Genomic DNA, 12,979 nt, shown 5'->3' with positions numbered 1-12,979 from the left:
CCTAAACCGCAGTTGATTGACAGCCTCAAGTACTTAAACATATTCACACAGGCTGTCTTTCTCTTTTGCCACGAGGCCTGCTGCAGCCATCTTTGATGTCCTGGGTTTTTAAAATACATTCCAACAAGTTTTTTTTAATCAAATAATCTTCGGGGGCTGCCGAAATTTTGCGAACCTTACAACACCAATGCCAGTGTTCTTGCTCAGGCCAACATCCCCAGCATCGAAGCTTTGACCACGCTCGATCAGCTCCGATGGACGGGCCACATCATCCGCATGCCCGATACGAGACTCCCAAAACAAGCGCTCTATTTGGAGCTCTGGCACGGCAAGAGAGCCCCAGGTGGGCAGAGGAAAAGCTTCAAGGACACCCTCAAAGCCTCCTTGAGAAAGTGCAATATCCCCACCGACACCTGGGAATCCCTAGCCCAAGACCGCACAAAGTGGAGGAGAAGCATCCGGGAAGGCGCCGAACACCTCGAGTCTCTTCACCGGGAGCAAGCGAAAGCCAAGCGCAAACAGCGGAAGGAGCGCACGTCAACCCAAGCACCCCACCCACCCGCCCCTTCAACCACCGTCTGCCCCACCTGTGACAGAGACTGTAGGTCCCGCATTGGACTCATCAGTCACCTGAGAACTCATTTTTTAGTGTGGAAGCAAGTCATCCTTGGTTCCGAAGGACTGCCTAAGAAGAGAAGGAGGTGCTATTGAAATAGAGGATCAGCCATGATCATATTGAATGGTGAAGCAGGCTCGAAGGGCCGAATGGCCTATTTTTCTATGTTTCTATGCATAGCTCTATGAGCACCACAGCGGGAAGAGGCCGCTGGCAGACACCAACACTGACATGGACTCTAACACTGACATCAACATGGATAGTAACACTAAAACTAGCAACAGTGACAGCCATACACACACCGATAACACTGACATTAACACCAACATGAACAATAACACTGAAACTGACCAACAATAGCGTTGACAATAACACCAACACTGTAACTAATAATAGCACTAACATTGACATACACTGACACTAACGCTAGTGCTCATACTGACACGAGCACGAACACTTGCACTGACTTCAACATTGACACCAATACTGACACTCTCACTGACATTCACACCAACAGTGACACCAGCACTAATGCACTGACACCAACACTGACATTCACACAAATACATTCACGCTAATAAACTGACACCAACATTGACGCTGACACTAATACTCACACTTATATTGACATGCACACCAACATTCACACACACACATGAATACACTCACACACACTATAACACATACATTCACACTAATACACACTCACATTAATACACTCACACTCACTAATTCGCTCACTCACACTAACGTATATGTTCTTATATTAATGGAATCAAAGGATATGGGGATAGTGCAGGAAAGTAGAGTTGAGGTAGAAGATCAGCCATGATCTTATTGAATCAGGCCCAAAGGGCCTACTCTTGCACCTATTTCTTATGTTCTAATACACTCACACACACTCTAATACACTCACAATTATACATTCACTCTAATACTCTCACTTACACACTCAATAATACGCTCACACACACACACACACCATTACACTCTCACACACACACACTAATACACTCTCTCACGTACATTAATACTCTCACATACACTCACTAATACACACACACACACTCCCAGCATTCCTGTCATCGACCAGTCGACCTCCGGCTCAGAGCGCGAGGCCGCTCCAGTGAGAGCGGGGCCAGGAGTTTGGTCCTTTCCCCGGAGGGTGAGAGCGGGGCCCGGAGCTCGGGCCTTCCCCCGGAGGGTGAGAGCGGGGCCAGGAGCTCGGTCCTTCCCCCGGAGGGTGAGAGCGGGGCCCGGAGCTCGGGCCTTCCCCCGGAGGGTGAGAGCGGGGCCCGGAGCTCGGTCCTTCCCCCGGAGGGTGAGAGCGGGGCCCGGAGCTCGGGCCTTCCCCCGGAGGGTGAGAGCGGGGCCCGGAGCTCGGGCCTTCCCCCGGAGGGTGAGAGCGGGGCCCGGAGCTCGGGCCTTCCCCCGGAGCCGAGCTGAGGCCGGGCTTTGGGCTGTGGGACGCGGCGATGCTGAAAAGGCTTCTCTCCCGCTGGAATTGCTACAAGTACAGGTTGGTGCCCTGGATCGCACTGAACATGGGGAAAAACCCGAGGTAAAAACACCAACTATCAAACCGTGTGATCAATAAATCAATCCCCAGACCAGCAAACTGAATTAAATACAACAAAAAATTAAATTACAGCCATATTAAAACTGTACAATAAACACATTAAACTGAGAAAAATATTAAATACAAAAAAAATTCAGCAAATTAATAGAGCAACATATCAAACCATATAATAAATACAGGAAATTATTGGGGGATTCCAGAACCAGGGGTCACAGTCTAAGGATAAGGGGTAAGCAATTTAGGACAGAGATGAGGAATTTCTTTACCCAGAGAGTGGTGAACCTGTGGAATTCTCTACCACAGAAGACAGTTGAGGCCAACTTATTAAATATATTCAAGAAGGAGTTAGATATATTTCTTAAGGCTAAAGGGATCAAGGGATATGGGGAGAAAGCAGGGACAGGGTACTGAATTTGGATGATCAGCCATGATCTCATTAAATGGCAGAACAGGCTCGAAGGACCGAATGGCCTACTCCTGCTCCTATCTTCTATGTTTCTATGAACAGTCGAATAATAAATTTAGCAACATTTTAAACCACTTAATAGAGCAAGATATTAAATGCAGTAAAATATGAAACTATATAACTACAACAAAATATTAAATAGATCAAAATATCAAATACAGCCAATCAAATACAGCTAAATATTAAATACAGCAATGTATCAACCAGTTTTGTGAATATAGCAAAATATTAAATCATATAATAAAAGCAAAATAATAAATACATCATATCAAACCATATAATACATTGAACAAAATATGAATACAGCAAAATGTCACACCGTACAATAAATATAGCAAAATAATACATAGAGCAAAATTTCAACCTGTGGTGCAAATGCAGTGGGGCAAGATATTCTCTACTTACACGCAATGCGTGGAGGACTGAACCATTAAATCAAATATTAATATATCAGCAGGAGGACTGAACCATTTTTATGGTCAGGCCTCATTAGAATAAAATTGGTAGGCTGCTTATCACTGCAGCCTTTGGTTGCCACAGATTTGAAATTAGATACAATAGCAAAATACTGGAAATCTGAAATAACAACAGAAAATGCTGGAAACACTCAGCAGGTGGAGAGAGAAACAGAGTCAACGTTTTGGGTCGAGGACCCTTCATCAGAACTGGAAAAAGTTGAAGAGAGATTTTTAAGCAGGGGCAGGGAGGAGGGGAGGAAAGAACAAAGGGAAGGTCTGTGATAGGCTGGAAAGCAGGAGAGATTGACTGACAAAAGAGGATGATGGTGCAAGGCAAAAAGAGAGGCAATGGGACAAGTTAAACAAAAGATGACTCTAGAGGTGTGAATAGTGATGGCAGAATCACCAACAGTTATCATGTGAGAAATCAAGGGGGAAAAAATATAGGGGCCGAGGGTATACTCTGAAATTGTTGAACACGATGTTAAGTCCAGAAGGCTCTAAAGTGCTTAATCGAAAGATGAGGTGCTGCTCCTCGAGCTTACGTTGAGCTTCGTTGGAACAGTGTAAGAGGCCGAGGATGGAGAGATCAGAGTGGGAGTGGAGCGGAGAATTAAAGTGACAGGCGACCAGAAGCTCGAGGTCACGCTTGTGGACTGAACGGAAGTGTTCCCGCAAAGCAGTCACCCAATCTGCGTTTGGTCTCCCCAATGTAGAGGAGACTGCATCGTAAGCAGCGAATACAGTATACTAAATTGTAAGAAGTACAAGTAAATCGCTGTTTCACCTGGAAGGAGTATTTGGGACCCTGGACAGTGGGAAGGGAGGATGTAAAAGGGCAGGTGTTGCACCTCCTGCGCTTGCACGGGAAGGTGCCGGGGGAAGGGGTGTTGGGGGTGATGGAGGAGTGGACCAGGGTGTCATGGAGGAAGCGGTTCCTTCGGAATGCTGAAGGGGGGGAGGGGAAGTTGTGTTTGGTGCTGGGATCACACTGGAGGTGACGGAAATGGCGCAGGATGATCCGTTGAATGTGGTGGCTGGTGGGGTGAAAGGTGAGGACAAGGGGAACCCTATCGTGGTTCTGGGAGGGAGAGGAAGGGGTGAGAGCAGAAGTGCAGGAAATGGAACGGACACGGTCGAGGGCCATGTCAACCACGGTAGAGGGGAATCCTCGGTTGAGGAAAAAGGAAGACATGTCGGAAGCACTGATGTGGAAGGTGGCATCGTCAGAACAGATGCAGTGGAGACGGAGAAACTGGGAGAATGGAATAGAGTCCTTACAGAAAGCAGGGTGGGAGGAAGCGTAGTCCAGGTAGCTGTGGGAGTCAGTGGGCTTATAGTGGATGTTGGTCGATAGCCTATCCCCAGAAATGGAGACAGATAAGTCGAGGAAAGGAAGGAACAAGTCAGAGATGGACCATATGAAGGTGAGGGAAGGGTGGAAATTGGAAACAAAGTGAATGAAATTTTCTAGTTCAGGGTGAGAGCAGGAAACGGCACCAATACTGTCATCAGTGTACCGGAAAAAGAGGTGAGGGAGGGGACCTGTGTAGGACTGGAACAAAGAATGTTCCATGTATCCTACAAAAAGGCAGGCATAGCTAGGACCCATGCGGGTTCCAATAGCAACACCTTTAATTTGGAGGAAGTGAGGGGAGTCAAAGGAGAAGCTGTTCAATGTGAGAACAAGTTCAGCCAGGTGGAGGAGGGTGGTGGTGGATGGGGACTTGTTTGTCCTCTGTTCAAGGAAGAAGCGGAGCGCCCTCAGGCTGCCCTGGTGGGGGATGGAGGTGTAGAGGGATTGGACGTCCATAGTGAAAAGGAAACGGTTGGGGCCAGGAAACTGGAAACTGTTAAAGTGGCGGAGGGCGTCGGAAGAGTCGCGAATGTAGGTGGAAAGAGACTGGACAAGGGGAGGAAAAAATAGAGTCGAGATAAGAAGAAATCAGTTCTGTGGGGCAAGAACAGGCTGAAATGATGGGTCTACCAGGGCAGTCCTGTTTGTGGATCTTAGGAAGGAGGTAGAAGAGGGCTGTGCGGGGTTGGGGGACTATGAGGTTGGCGGCCATGGAGGGAAGATCTCCAGAGGAGATGAGGTCAGTGACAGTCTTGGAAATGATTGCTTGATGTTTGATGGTGGGGTCATGGTCCAGGGGGAGGTAGGAGGTGGTGTCAGAGAGTTGCCGTTCAGCCTCCGCAAGGTAGAGGTTGGTTCGCCAAACAACAACACCACCCTTGTCAGCAGGCTTAATGACAATGTTAGGGTTAGATCAGAGAGAACGGAGTGCTGCAAGTTCAGAGGGAGGTAGGTTGGAGTGAGTGAGGGGAGCAAAGAAATTAGATGCTTTGTCTCATTTTACGTCAACCACAACCTCCTATTTGGTGTATATCATTAAAGGAGAAGAAGCAGCCAGGTTTTCTGCAGCCTTCTTATTTTGAACTTGGGAAAATGTATAAATCCTAAATTAAATTCTGTACTCAAAAGTGGCTCCTTTACCTCATAGGAGTATATACCTATAGTGACACCTTCAGACTTGTATAACTGGACAGACTCTGTACCTTCATACTTACTGTACATATATTTGTGTGTATGTGATATAAAATAAATCTACAGTGGCATTTACCATAGATAAGTGAGAGGATACGGTCTTTTAGAAGAAAGTTGATTTATTGTAGCATTTGTTTCTGGAAGTGAGATGATGTGGTTTCATAGAATCATAGAATGATACAGCACAGGATACAGCCCATCGTGCCTATGCCGGCACCTTCATAGAGCTATCCAATTAATCCCATTCCCCTACTTTTTCCCCATAGCCCTGTAATTTTTTCCCTTCAAGTATTTATTCAATTCTCTTTTGAATTATTATTGAATCTGCTTCCACCACCCTTTCAGGCAATGCATTCCAGATCGCAACAACTCGCTGTGTAAAAAATAACGTTTCCTCATGTCGACTCTGGTTCTTTTGCCAACCACCTTAAATCTGTGTCCGCTGGTTACCGACCTTTCCGCCATTGGAAACAGTTTTTCTTTATTTACTCTATCAAAACCATTCATGATTTTGAACACCTCTATCAAATCTCCTCGTATCCTTCTCTGCTCAAAGGAGTACAGCTCCAGCTTCTCCAGATTCTCCACATAACTGAAGTCCCTCATCCCTGGAACCATTCTAGTAAATCTCTTTTGTACTCTCTCTAAAGCCTTGACATCCTTCCTAAAGTGTGGTGCCCAGAATTGAACACAATACTCCAGCTGAGGCCTAACCAATGTTTTCTAAAGGTTTAGCATAACTTCCTTGCTTTTGTGCTCTATTCCTCTGTTAAAGCCTAGGATAGCATATGCTTCTTTTTAACAGCCTTCTCAACTTGTCCTGCCACCATCAAAAATTTGTATACATACACCCCCAAGGTTTCTCTGTCAAAAGCAGCAGAGAGGATGAAGGCCAACAGTGAGTCGCAGTGACGCAGGATGTCATTTGTGACTTTGACCAGTGTAGTCACAGTGCTGTGGAGGGACAAGGGCAGAAACTGGATTGGAGGGTCTCGAACAGGGAGATGTGGGTTGTTGCAAGTCACTTTAGAATTAGAAGCTGGGGTTTTCAGCTTGTGCCAGCCCATGATATTCCTGTCCATTAAAATGAATGGGGTGAAATTGCTGGTAGCCGATCGTACGTGTCTAAAATTCCAACCAGAGACTTAGTTTCATTTGACCGGTCTCAATAACCTCCCAGAGATGTCGGGGAACATAGGGTCTGATGAAAGGGAGGAACTGAAAGAAATCAGTATTTGTAGGGAAATGGTGTTATGGAAATTGATGGGATTGAAGGCCGATAAATCCCCAGGGCCTGATAATCTACATCCTAGGGTACTTAAGGAAGTGGCCCTAGAAATAGTAGATGCATTGCTGATCATCTTCCAACATTCGATGGAATCTGGAACAATACCCATGGATTGGAGGGTAGCTAATGTTACCCCACTATTCAAAAAAGGTGGTAGAGACAAAACGGGGAATTACAGACCGGTAAGCCTGACATCGGTAGTGGGGAAAATGCTAGAGTCCATTATAAAAGATGTAATAGCAGAGCACTTGGAAAACAGTGACAGGATCGGACAAAGTCAACATGGATTTACAAGGGGTAAATCGTGCTTGACTAATCTACTGTAATTTTTTGAGGATGTAACTGGTAAAATAGATAAGGGAGAACCAGTGGATGTGGTGTATTTGGACTTTCAGAAGGCTTTCGATAAGGTCCCGCATAAGAGATTAGCGTGCAAAGTTAAGGCACATGTGATTGGGGGCAAGGTACTGACTTGGATAGAGAACTGGTTGGCAGACAGAAAGCAAAGAGTTGGAATAAACGGGTCTTTTTCCGAGTGGCAGGCAGTGACTAGTGGGGTACCGCAGGGATCGGTCCTTGGACCCCAGCTATCACAATATATATTAATGATCTAGACAAGGGAACTAGATGTAATATCTCCAAATTTGCAGACGACACAAAGCTGGGTGGGCGTGTGTGCTGTGAGGAGGATGCCGAGAAACTCCAGGATGATTTAGACAAGTTGGGTGATTGGGCAGAAGCATGGCAGATGCAATATAACGTGGATAAATGTGAGGTTATCCACTTTGGTAGCAAAAACAGGAAGGCAGATTATTATCTGAATGGCAATAGATTGGGAGAAGGGGAAGTGCAACGAGACCTGGGTGTTCTTGTGCACCAGTCGCTGAAGGTAAGCATGCAGGTGCAGCAGGCGGTTAAGAAGGCAAATGGTATGTTGGCCTTAGTAGCGAGAGGGTTTGAGTACAGGAACAAGGATGTCTTGCTCCAGTTGTACAGGGCCTTGGTGAGACCACATCTTGAGTATTGTGTGCAGTTTTGGTTGCCTTATCTGAGGAAGGGTGTTCTTGCCATGGAAGGAGTTCAGCGAAGATTCACCAGGCTGATGCCTGGGATCGCAGGAATGACGTATGAGGAGAGATTGGATCAATTGGGCTTGTACTCGCTGGAGTTTAGAAGAATGAGAGGGGATCTCATTGAAACTTATAAAATTCTAACAGGACTAGACAGACTAGATGCTGGAAGGATGTTCCCGATGGTCGAGGAGTCCAGAACCAGGGGTCACAGTCTAAGGATAAGGGGTAGGCCATTTAGTACAGAAATGAGGAGGAATTTCTTCACCCAGAGAGTGGTGAACCTGTGGAATTCTCTACCACAGAAGGCGGTGGAGGCCAATTCATTAAATATATTCAAGAAGGAGTTAGATATATTTCTCAAGGCTAAAGGGATCAAGGGGTATGGGGAGAAAGCAGGGACCAGGTACTGAATTTGGATGATCAGCCATAATCGCATTGAATGGCGGAGCAGGCTCAAGGGGCCGAATGGCCTACTCCTGCTCCTATCTTCTATGTTTCTATGTCTATTCCAGCAATATATTATACATGTCCTAGCTGGATGCAGTCCAAGAAGCACCATTCTTCATTTGTAGTTTGTACCTGCAAGATGTAATAAGGGTTGAGAGAATCTGAACTTGTCGTCAGTCTTGAAGGAATTTGATTACTCCCCCCCCCCGCCGCCCCCCCCCCAGAAGCGCAATGGTGCAGGGCATTCCCAGAGCATATAACTAATCTTTTTCTCTTGTTATTGCAGGACACTACGATTTGTTGCCGAAGATTCTTTGGATAAAGTTATTTCTGACCAAGTGATTGAGACGTCATTACTGAAGCTATTTCATGCTTTGTTCTTGAGTGATTTGAGCAATCAAACTGAGCTTCTTAATCTGCTGTCAGAAAGTATCCAATTAAAATACAAGAATATGTTAACTCATTTTCAATCAATTAAAGAAACCGAGAAAGAAACAAAAGGAAATCGAATGGCTTTTAACCCTGATGAGGCAATGCTTGAAACACTTGGATTCATTCTAAGTCGAGCAACTAGTTCACTTTCCTTTGCAGGAAGAGGGGTGTTTGTTACAACAGGAAGGGTGCCTAAAGGAGCAGTCATTTGCATGTATCCTGGTACTGAAGCCATTTTTACAACTTTTATTTCTTGCAATGCTTTGGTAGCATTTTATATGTGAAATGTTAAATTACTGTCTGTGATGGTGCAACCACTTTGCTTTGATCTCTAACTAGAGTGGTACTGGACTACTTCAGATACTGTCTGATGAGACCGCTTTCACTAGTTGCTAAGAGTACGGTATTTCACTGCTCATACCTCCATTCCCCTTCTCCTCCTCCCCTGTAACCACCTCTTCCCCTGTAACCACCTCTTCCCCTGTAACCACCTCCTCCCCTGTAACCACCTCCTCCCCTGTAACCACCTCCTCCCCTGTAACCACCTCCTCCCCTGTAACCACCTCCTCCCCTGTAACCACCTCCTCCCCTGTAACCACCTCTTCCCCTGTCCACTTAGTCTTTCCTGCCCCATCTCCTTTGACCCTACCGCCTCATCTCTTGCCTGCTCTCCTCCCCTAACCCATCTCCTCCTGTCCTCTTACCCCTCCCCTTCCCACCATTCCTCTCTAGCCCTACCCATTGCCATCTCATTCCCCTTTGTCCCTTCCCTCCTCTTCGTTCCCCCTCCCATCTTCCCCTCACCCTTGCCCCCTCTCCCACCCGCGGTCACCTCCTCCTCTGCTCTCACCCCCTCCCCACTTCTCCCCTGCCAACTTTCCTCCTGTGGGAGGGGTTCCAGTGCCAAAAAGATAATTAGTGGGGGAGGGGAACAAATGTCCTTCAGCAACAGGCTCAGAATGACCGTCAGTGTTGGGGGGGGGGGGGGGGTGGCGGGAAGGTTTTAACAGGACTTTAAAAAGGATCAGTAGGGCGGGCGGCAGCAGCGGGGGGGGAGGGGGGGGTTTACCAACCCCACAAGTCTGCAACTGGGGGAGGAGGGTTGTCAATCACCAGAAAGTCCGTCAGTTTTGGTGGGGGGTGGTTGCCAGGACAGACATTCCATTGTTAAGGGAGGATTGCCATCTGAGAATAGTCAAAGGTGGGAGAGGGCGATGGTGGATGCAGGGCTGGAAAAACCTGTTGGGGGCAGTGCCTGACGGTGTTGAGGGGGAAAAGCACAAGGCTGATTGTTAAGTTGCTGGAATGTGAGGAGGCTGTAATAGGCCGTACTATTTTGGGGTAACTGGGGAGAACGGCAACAGGGAAAGCACTGGTGAGTGCTCACAGTTCGGGGGGGAGGCGGGTGACCTGAAAATTCTGAGTCACAATTCTTGTTGAACCATAGGCAGGCTGATCGCCAGTGCACATTCGAGCTTCAGATGCATGAGCTGGAATGACTGATCGGATCGGGGTGGTCTGATATTTCTGCATAGGAGTGTAACTCTGAGTTCGGGATCTGACCAGGAGCCTAAGGGAGGGCTTACAGTTGGCGACTGACTCCTTAATTCCTAGATGGCAGGAGGCTTCACATATCTCCATTTCTGCTGCTATGAAGAGCGACCTTTCTATATACTGTAGAGTTATTCTGCATTGCCACCCAGTGGAATTTTAATGGAACTGTAGGCTTAGACACATACTGACTTTAAGGCCAAAAATATTGTTAGTTGACAGGTTTTTAATATAAGTGGCAATCACAGTATCATCTACAGGCATAAGAGATACTGTGGATAAATGTTGACACTTTAAAAATGGGTTTTCCTATTGACAAACCCTGACAAGTTTTCACAGCATTTTGAGACTGACTGTTGCAAACCAACGCTCTTCTCGCTCTTTCTGGCTGCAATGCTCCATCTCACCCTCAGTAAGCTCCCCACTGGAGTGGAGCTAATTTACATAACAAACGGGAAACTGTTCAACCTCCGTCACCTCCAGTCCAGATCCAAGATTGTCACATCCTCTCGTCGAATTACAGTATGCAGACGACGCTTGCGTCTGCGCTCACTCGAAGGTCGAACTCCAAACCATCGTCAACACCTTCACCGAAGCGTACGAGAGCATGGGCCTTACACTAAACATCCGTAAGACAAAGGTCCTCTACCAACCTGCCCCCGCCACACAGTACTGCCCCCCGATTATCAAAATCCACGACAAGGCCTTGGACAATGTGGACCACTTTCCATACCTTGGGAGCCTACAGTCAACAAGGGCAGATGTCAACAAGGAAGTCCAACACTGCCTTCAGTGTGCCAGTGCAGTCTTCGGTCGCCTGAGGAAGAGAGTGTTTGAAGACCAGGACCTCAAACCCGGCACTAAGCTCATGGTCTACAGAGCAGCAGTGATACCTGCCCTGCTGTATGCCTCAGAGACATGGACCATGTACAGCAGGCACCTCAAAGCACTGGAGAGGTACCACCAATGCTGCCTCCGCAAGATCCTGCAAATCCATTGGCAGGATAGGTGCACCAACGTCAGTGGTCTTGCTCAGGCCAACATCCCCAGCATCGAAGCTTTGACCACGCTCAATCAGCTCCGATGGACGGGTCACATTGTCCGCATGCCTGATACAAGACTCCCAAAACAAGCGCTCTACTCGGAGCTCCAGCACGGCAAGAGAGCCCTAGGTGGGCAGAGGAAACGCTTCAAGGACACCCTCAAAGCCTCCTTGAAAAAGTGCAACATCCCCACCGACACCTGGGAATCCCTGGCCCAAGACTGCACAAAGTGGAGAAGAAGCATCCGGGAAGGCGCCGAACACCTTGAGTCTCTTCGCTGGGAGCAAGCGGAAGCCAAGCGCAAGGAGCGCATTTTAACCCAAGCACCCCACCCACCTGCCCCTTCAACCACTGTCTGCCCCACTTGTGACACAGACTGTAGGTCCCGCATTGGACTCTTCAGTCACCTGAGATCTCATTTTTAATGTGGAAGTAAGTCATCCTCGGTTCCGAGGGACTGCCTAAGAAGAAGAAGAGTATTTAAGAACATAAGAAATAGGAGCAGGAGTAGGCCAATCGGCCCCTCGAGCCTGCTCCGCCATTCAATAAGATCATGGCTGATCTGATCCTAACCGCCAATCTACTATCACAGAACCATCTCCTGAATCTAACAGAATTAGACACACGAAATAGGAGCAGGATCAGGCTACACGGCCCCTGGGCCCGCTCCGCTACCCACAGGGCCATGTCCGATCCGAACCTAGACTCATGTCCAAATTCCTGCCCGCTCCCCGTAACCCTTAATTCCCTTTACTTCTAGGAAACTTTCTATTTCTGTTTTAAATTTATGTAATGATGTAGCTTCTACAGCTTTTTGGGGCAGCATATTCCATGGACCTAACACCTTCTGAGTGAAGTAGTTCCTCCTCATCTCAGTTTTGAAAGAGCAGCCCCTTATTCTAAGACTATGCCCCCTAGTTCTAGTTTCACCCATCATCGGGAACATCCTCCCCGCATCCACCCATTTCATATGGGAGTATGCATATCCATTGGTTTTTGTACACCATGTAGTTCACAGGGCTATTTTTGTCCATATTTCCCTTACTTTTGCTATCAGCAAGTGTTATAGTGAACACAGTGAATATATATTTAAAAAATTACATGCAGATAGTATTATTCAATATTAATCAACTCTGGACTATAACTCATTAGTTCTGAATTATGGACGTCATTGTGCGCCAACTATATTGAGCATCCTGGCTGTCTGTGTTCACTATGATACTTGCTGATGGGGCATTAACATGGCAAATTTCTGCTTTCATCATCTGCCAATTCTCAATGACTTTTTTTCGTGTTTTTAAATCTGCTTATACATTTTAAGTCATTTACCTGCAGGTTTACATATTGACGAGAATTGCCCTGTGAACTCCATCGCTCCGCCATTTGCAGCCATTCCTTCAGCTGCCTAGGTCGAAGCTCTGGAATTCCCTTCTTAAACCTCTCCGCCTCTCTCTCTTCCTTTCTACCTCTCTCTCCTC

The 12,979-nt window shown here is 47.0% G+C and overlaps 1 protein-coding gene across 3 annotated transcripts in view; it reads left to right on the top strand.

Moving 5' to 3' along the window:
- The first annotated feature begins 1,677 nt into the window (after positions 1–1,677).
- The window catches only part of setd9 (SET domain containing 9), a 46,810-nt gene continuing 35,508 nt past the window's right edge, over positions 1,678–12,979 (top strand). For 2 of the 3 annotated variants that reach the window (XR_015074335.1, XR_015074334.1), the window contains exons 1-2: positions 1,678–2,177; positions 8,762–9,129. Coding sequence is in view for 1 of the 3 variants with exons in the window: in XM_085971850.1 (XP_085827976.1) it covers positions 2,092–2,177; positions 8,762–9,129 (454 nt within the window). In the remaining 2 variants the exon portion in view is untranslated. The remainder of the gene's footprint in view (positions 2,178–8,761; positions 9,130–12,979) is intronic. The other variant, XM_085971850.1, reaches the window with a different exon arrangement.

This window comes from Somniosus microcephalus, chromosome 2, assembly GCF_052327205.1.
Source record: "Somniosus microcephalus isolate GS21.2 chromosome 2, FLI_Smic_1.0, whole genome shotgun sequence".
Taxonomy (NCBI): Eukaryota; Metazoa; Chordata; class Chondrichthyes; order Squaliformes; family Somniosidae; genus Somniosus; species Somniosus microcephalus.
The sequence above is the reverse complement of the archived record's forward strand: the minus strand, read 5'-3'. Positions and strand labels throughout refer to the sequence as shown.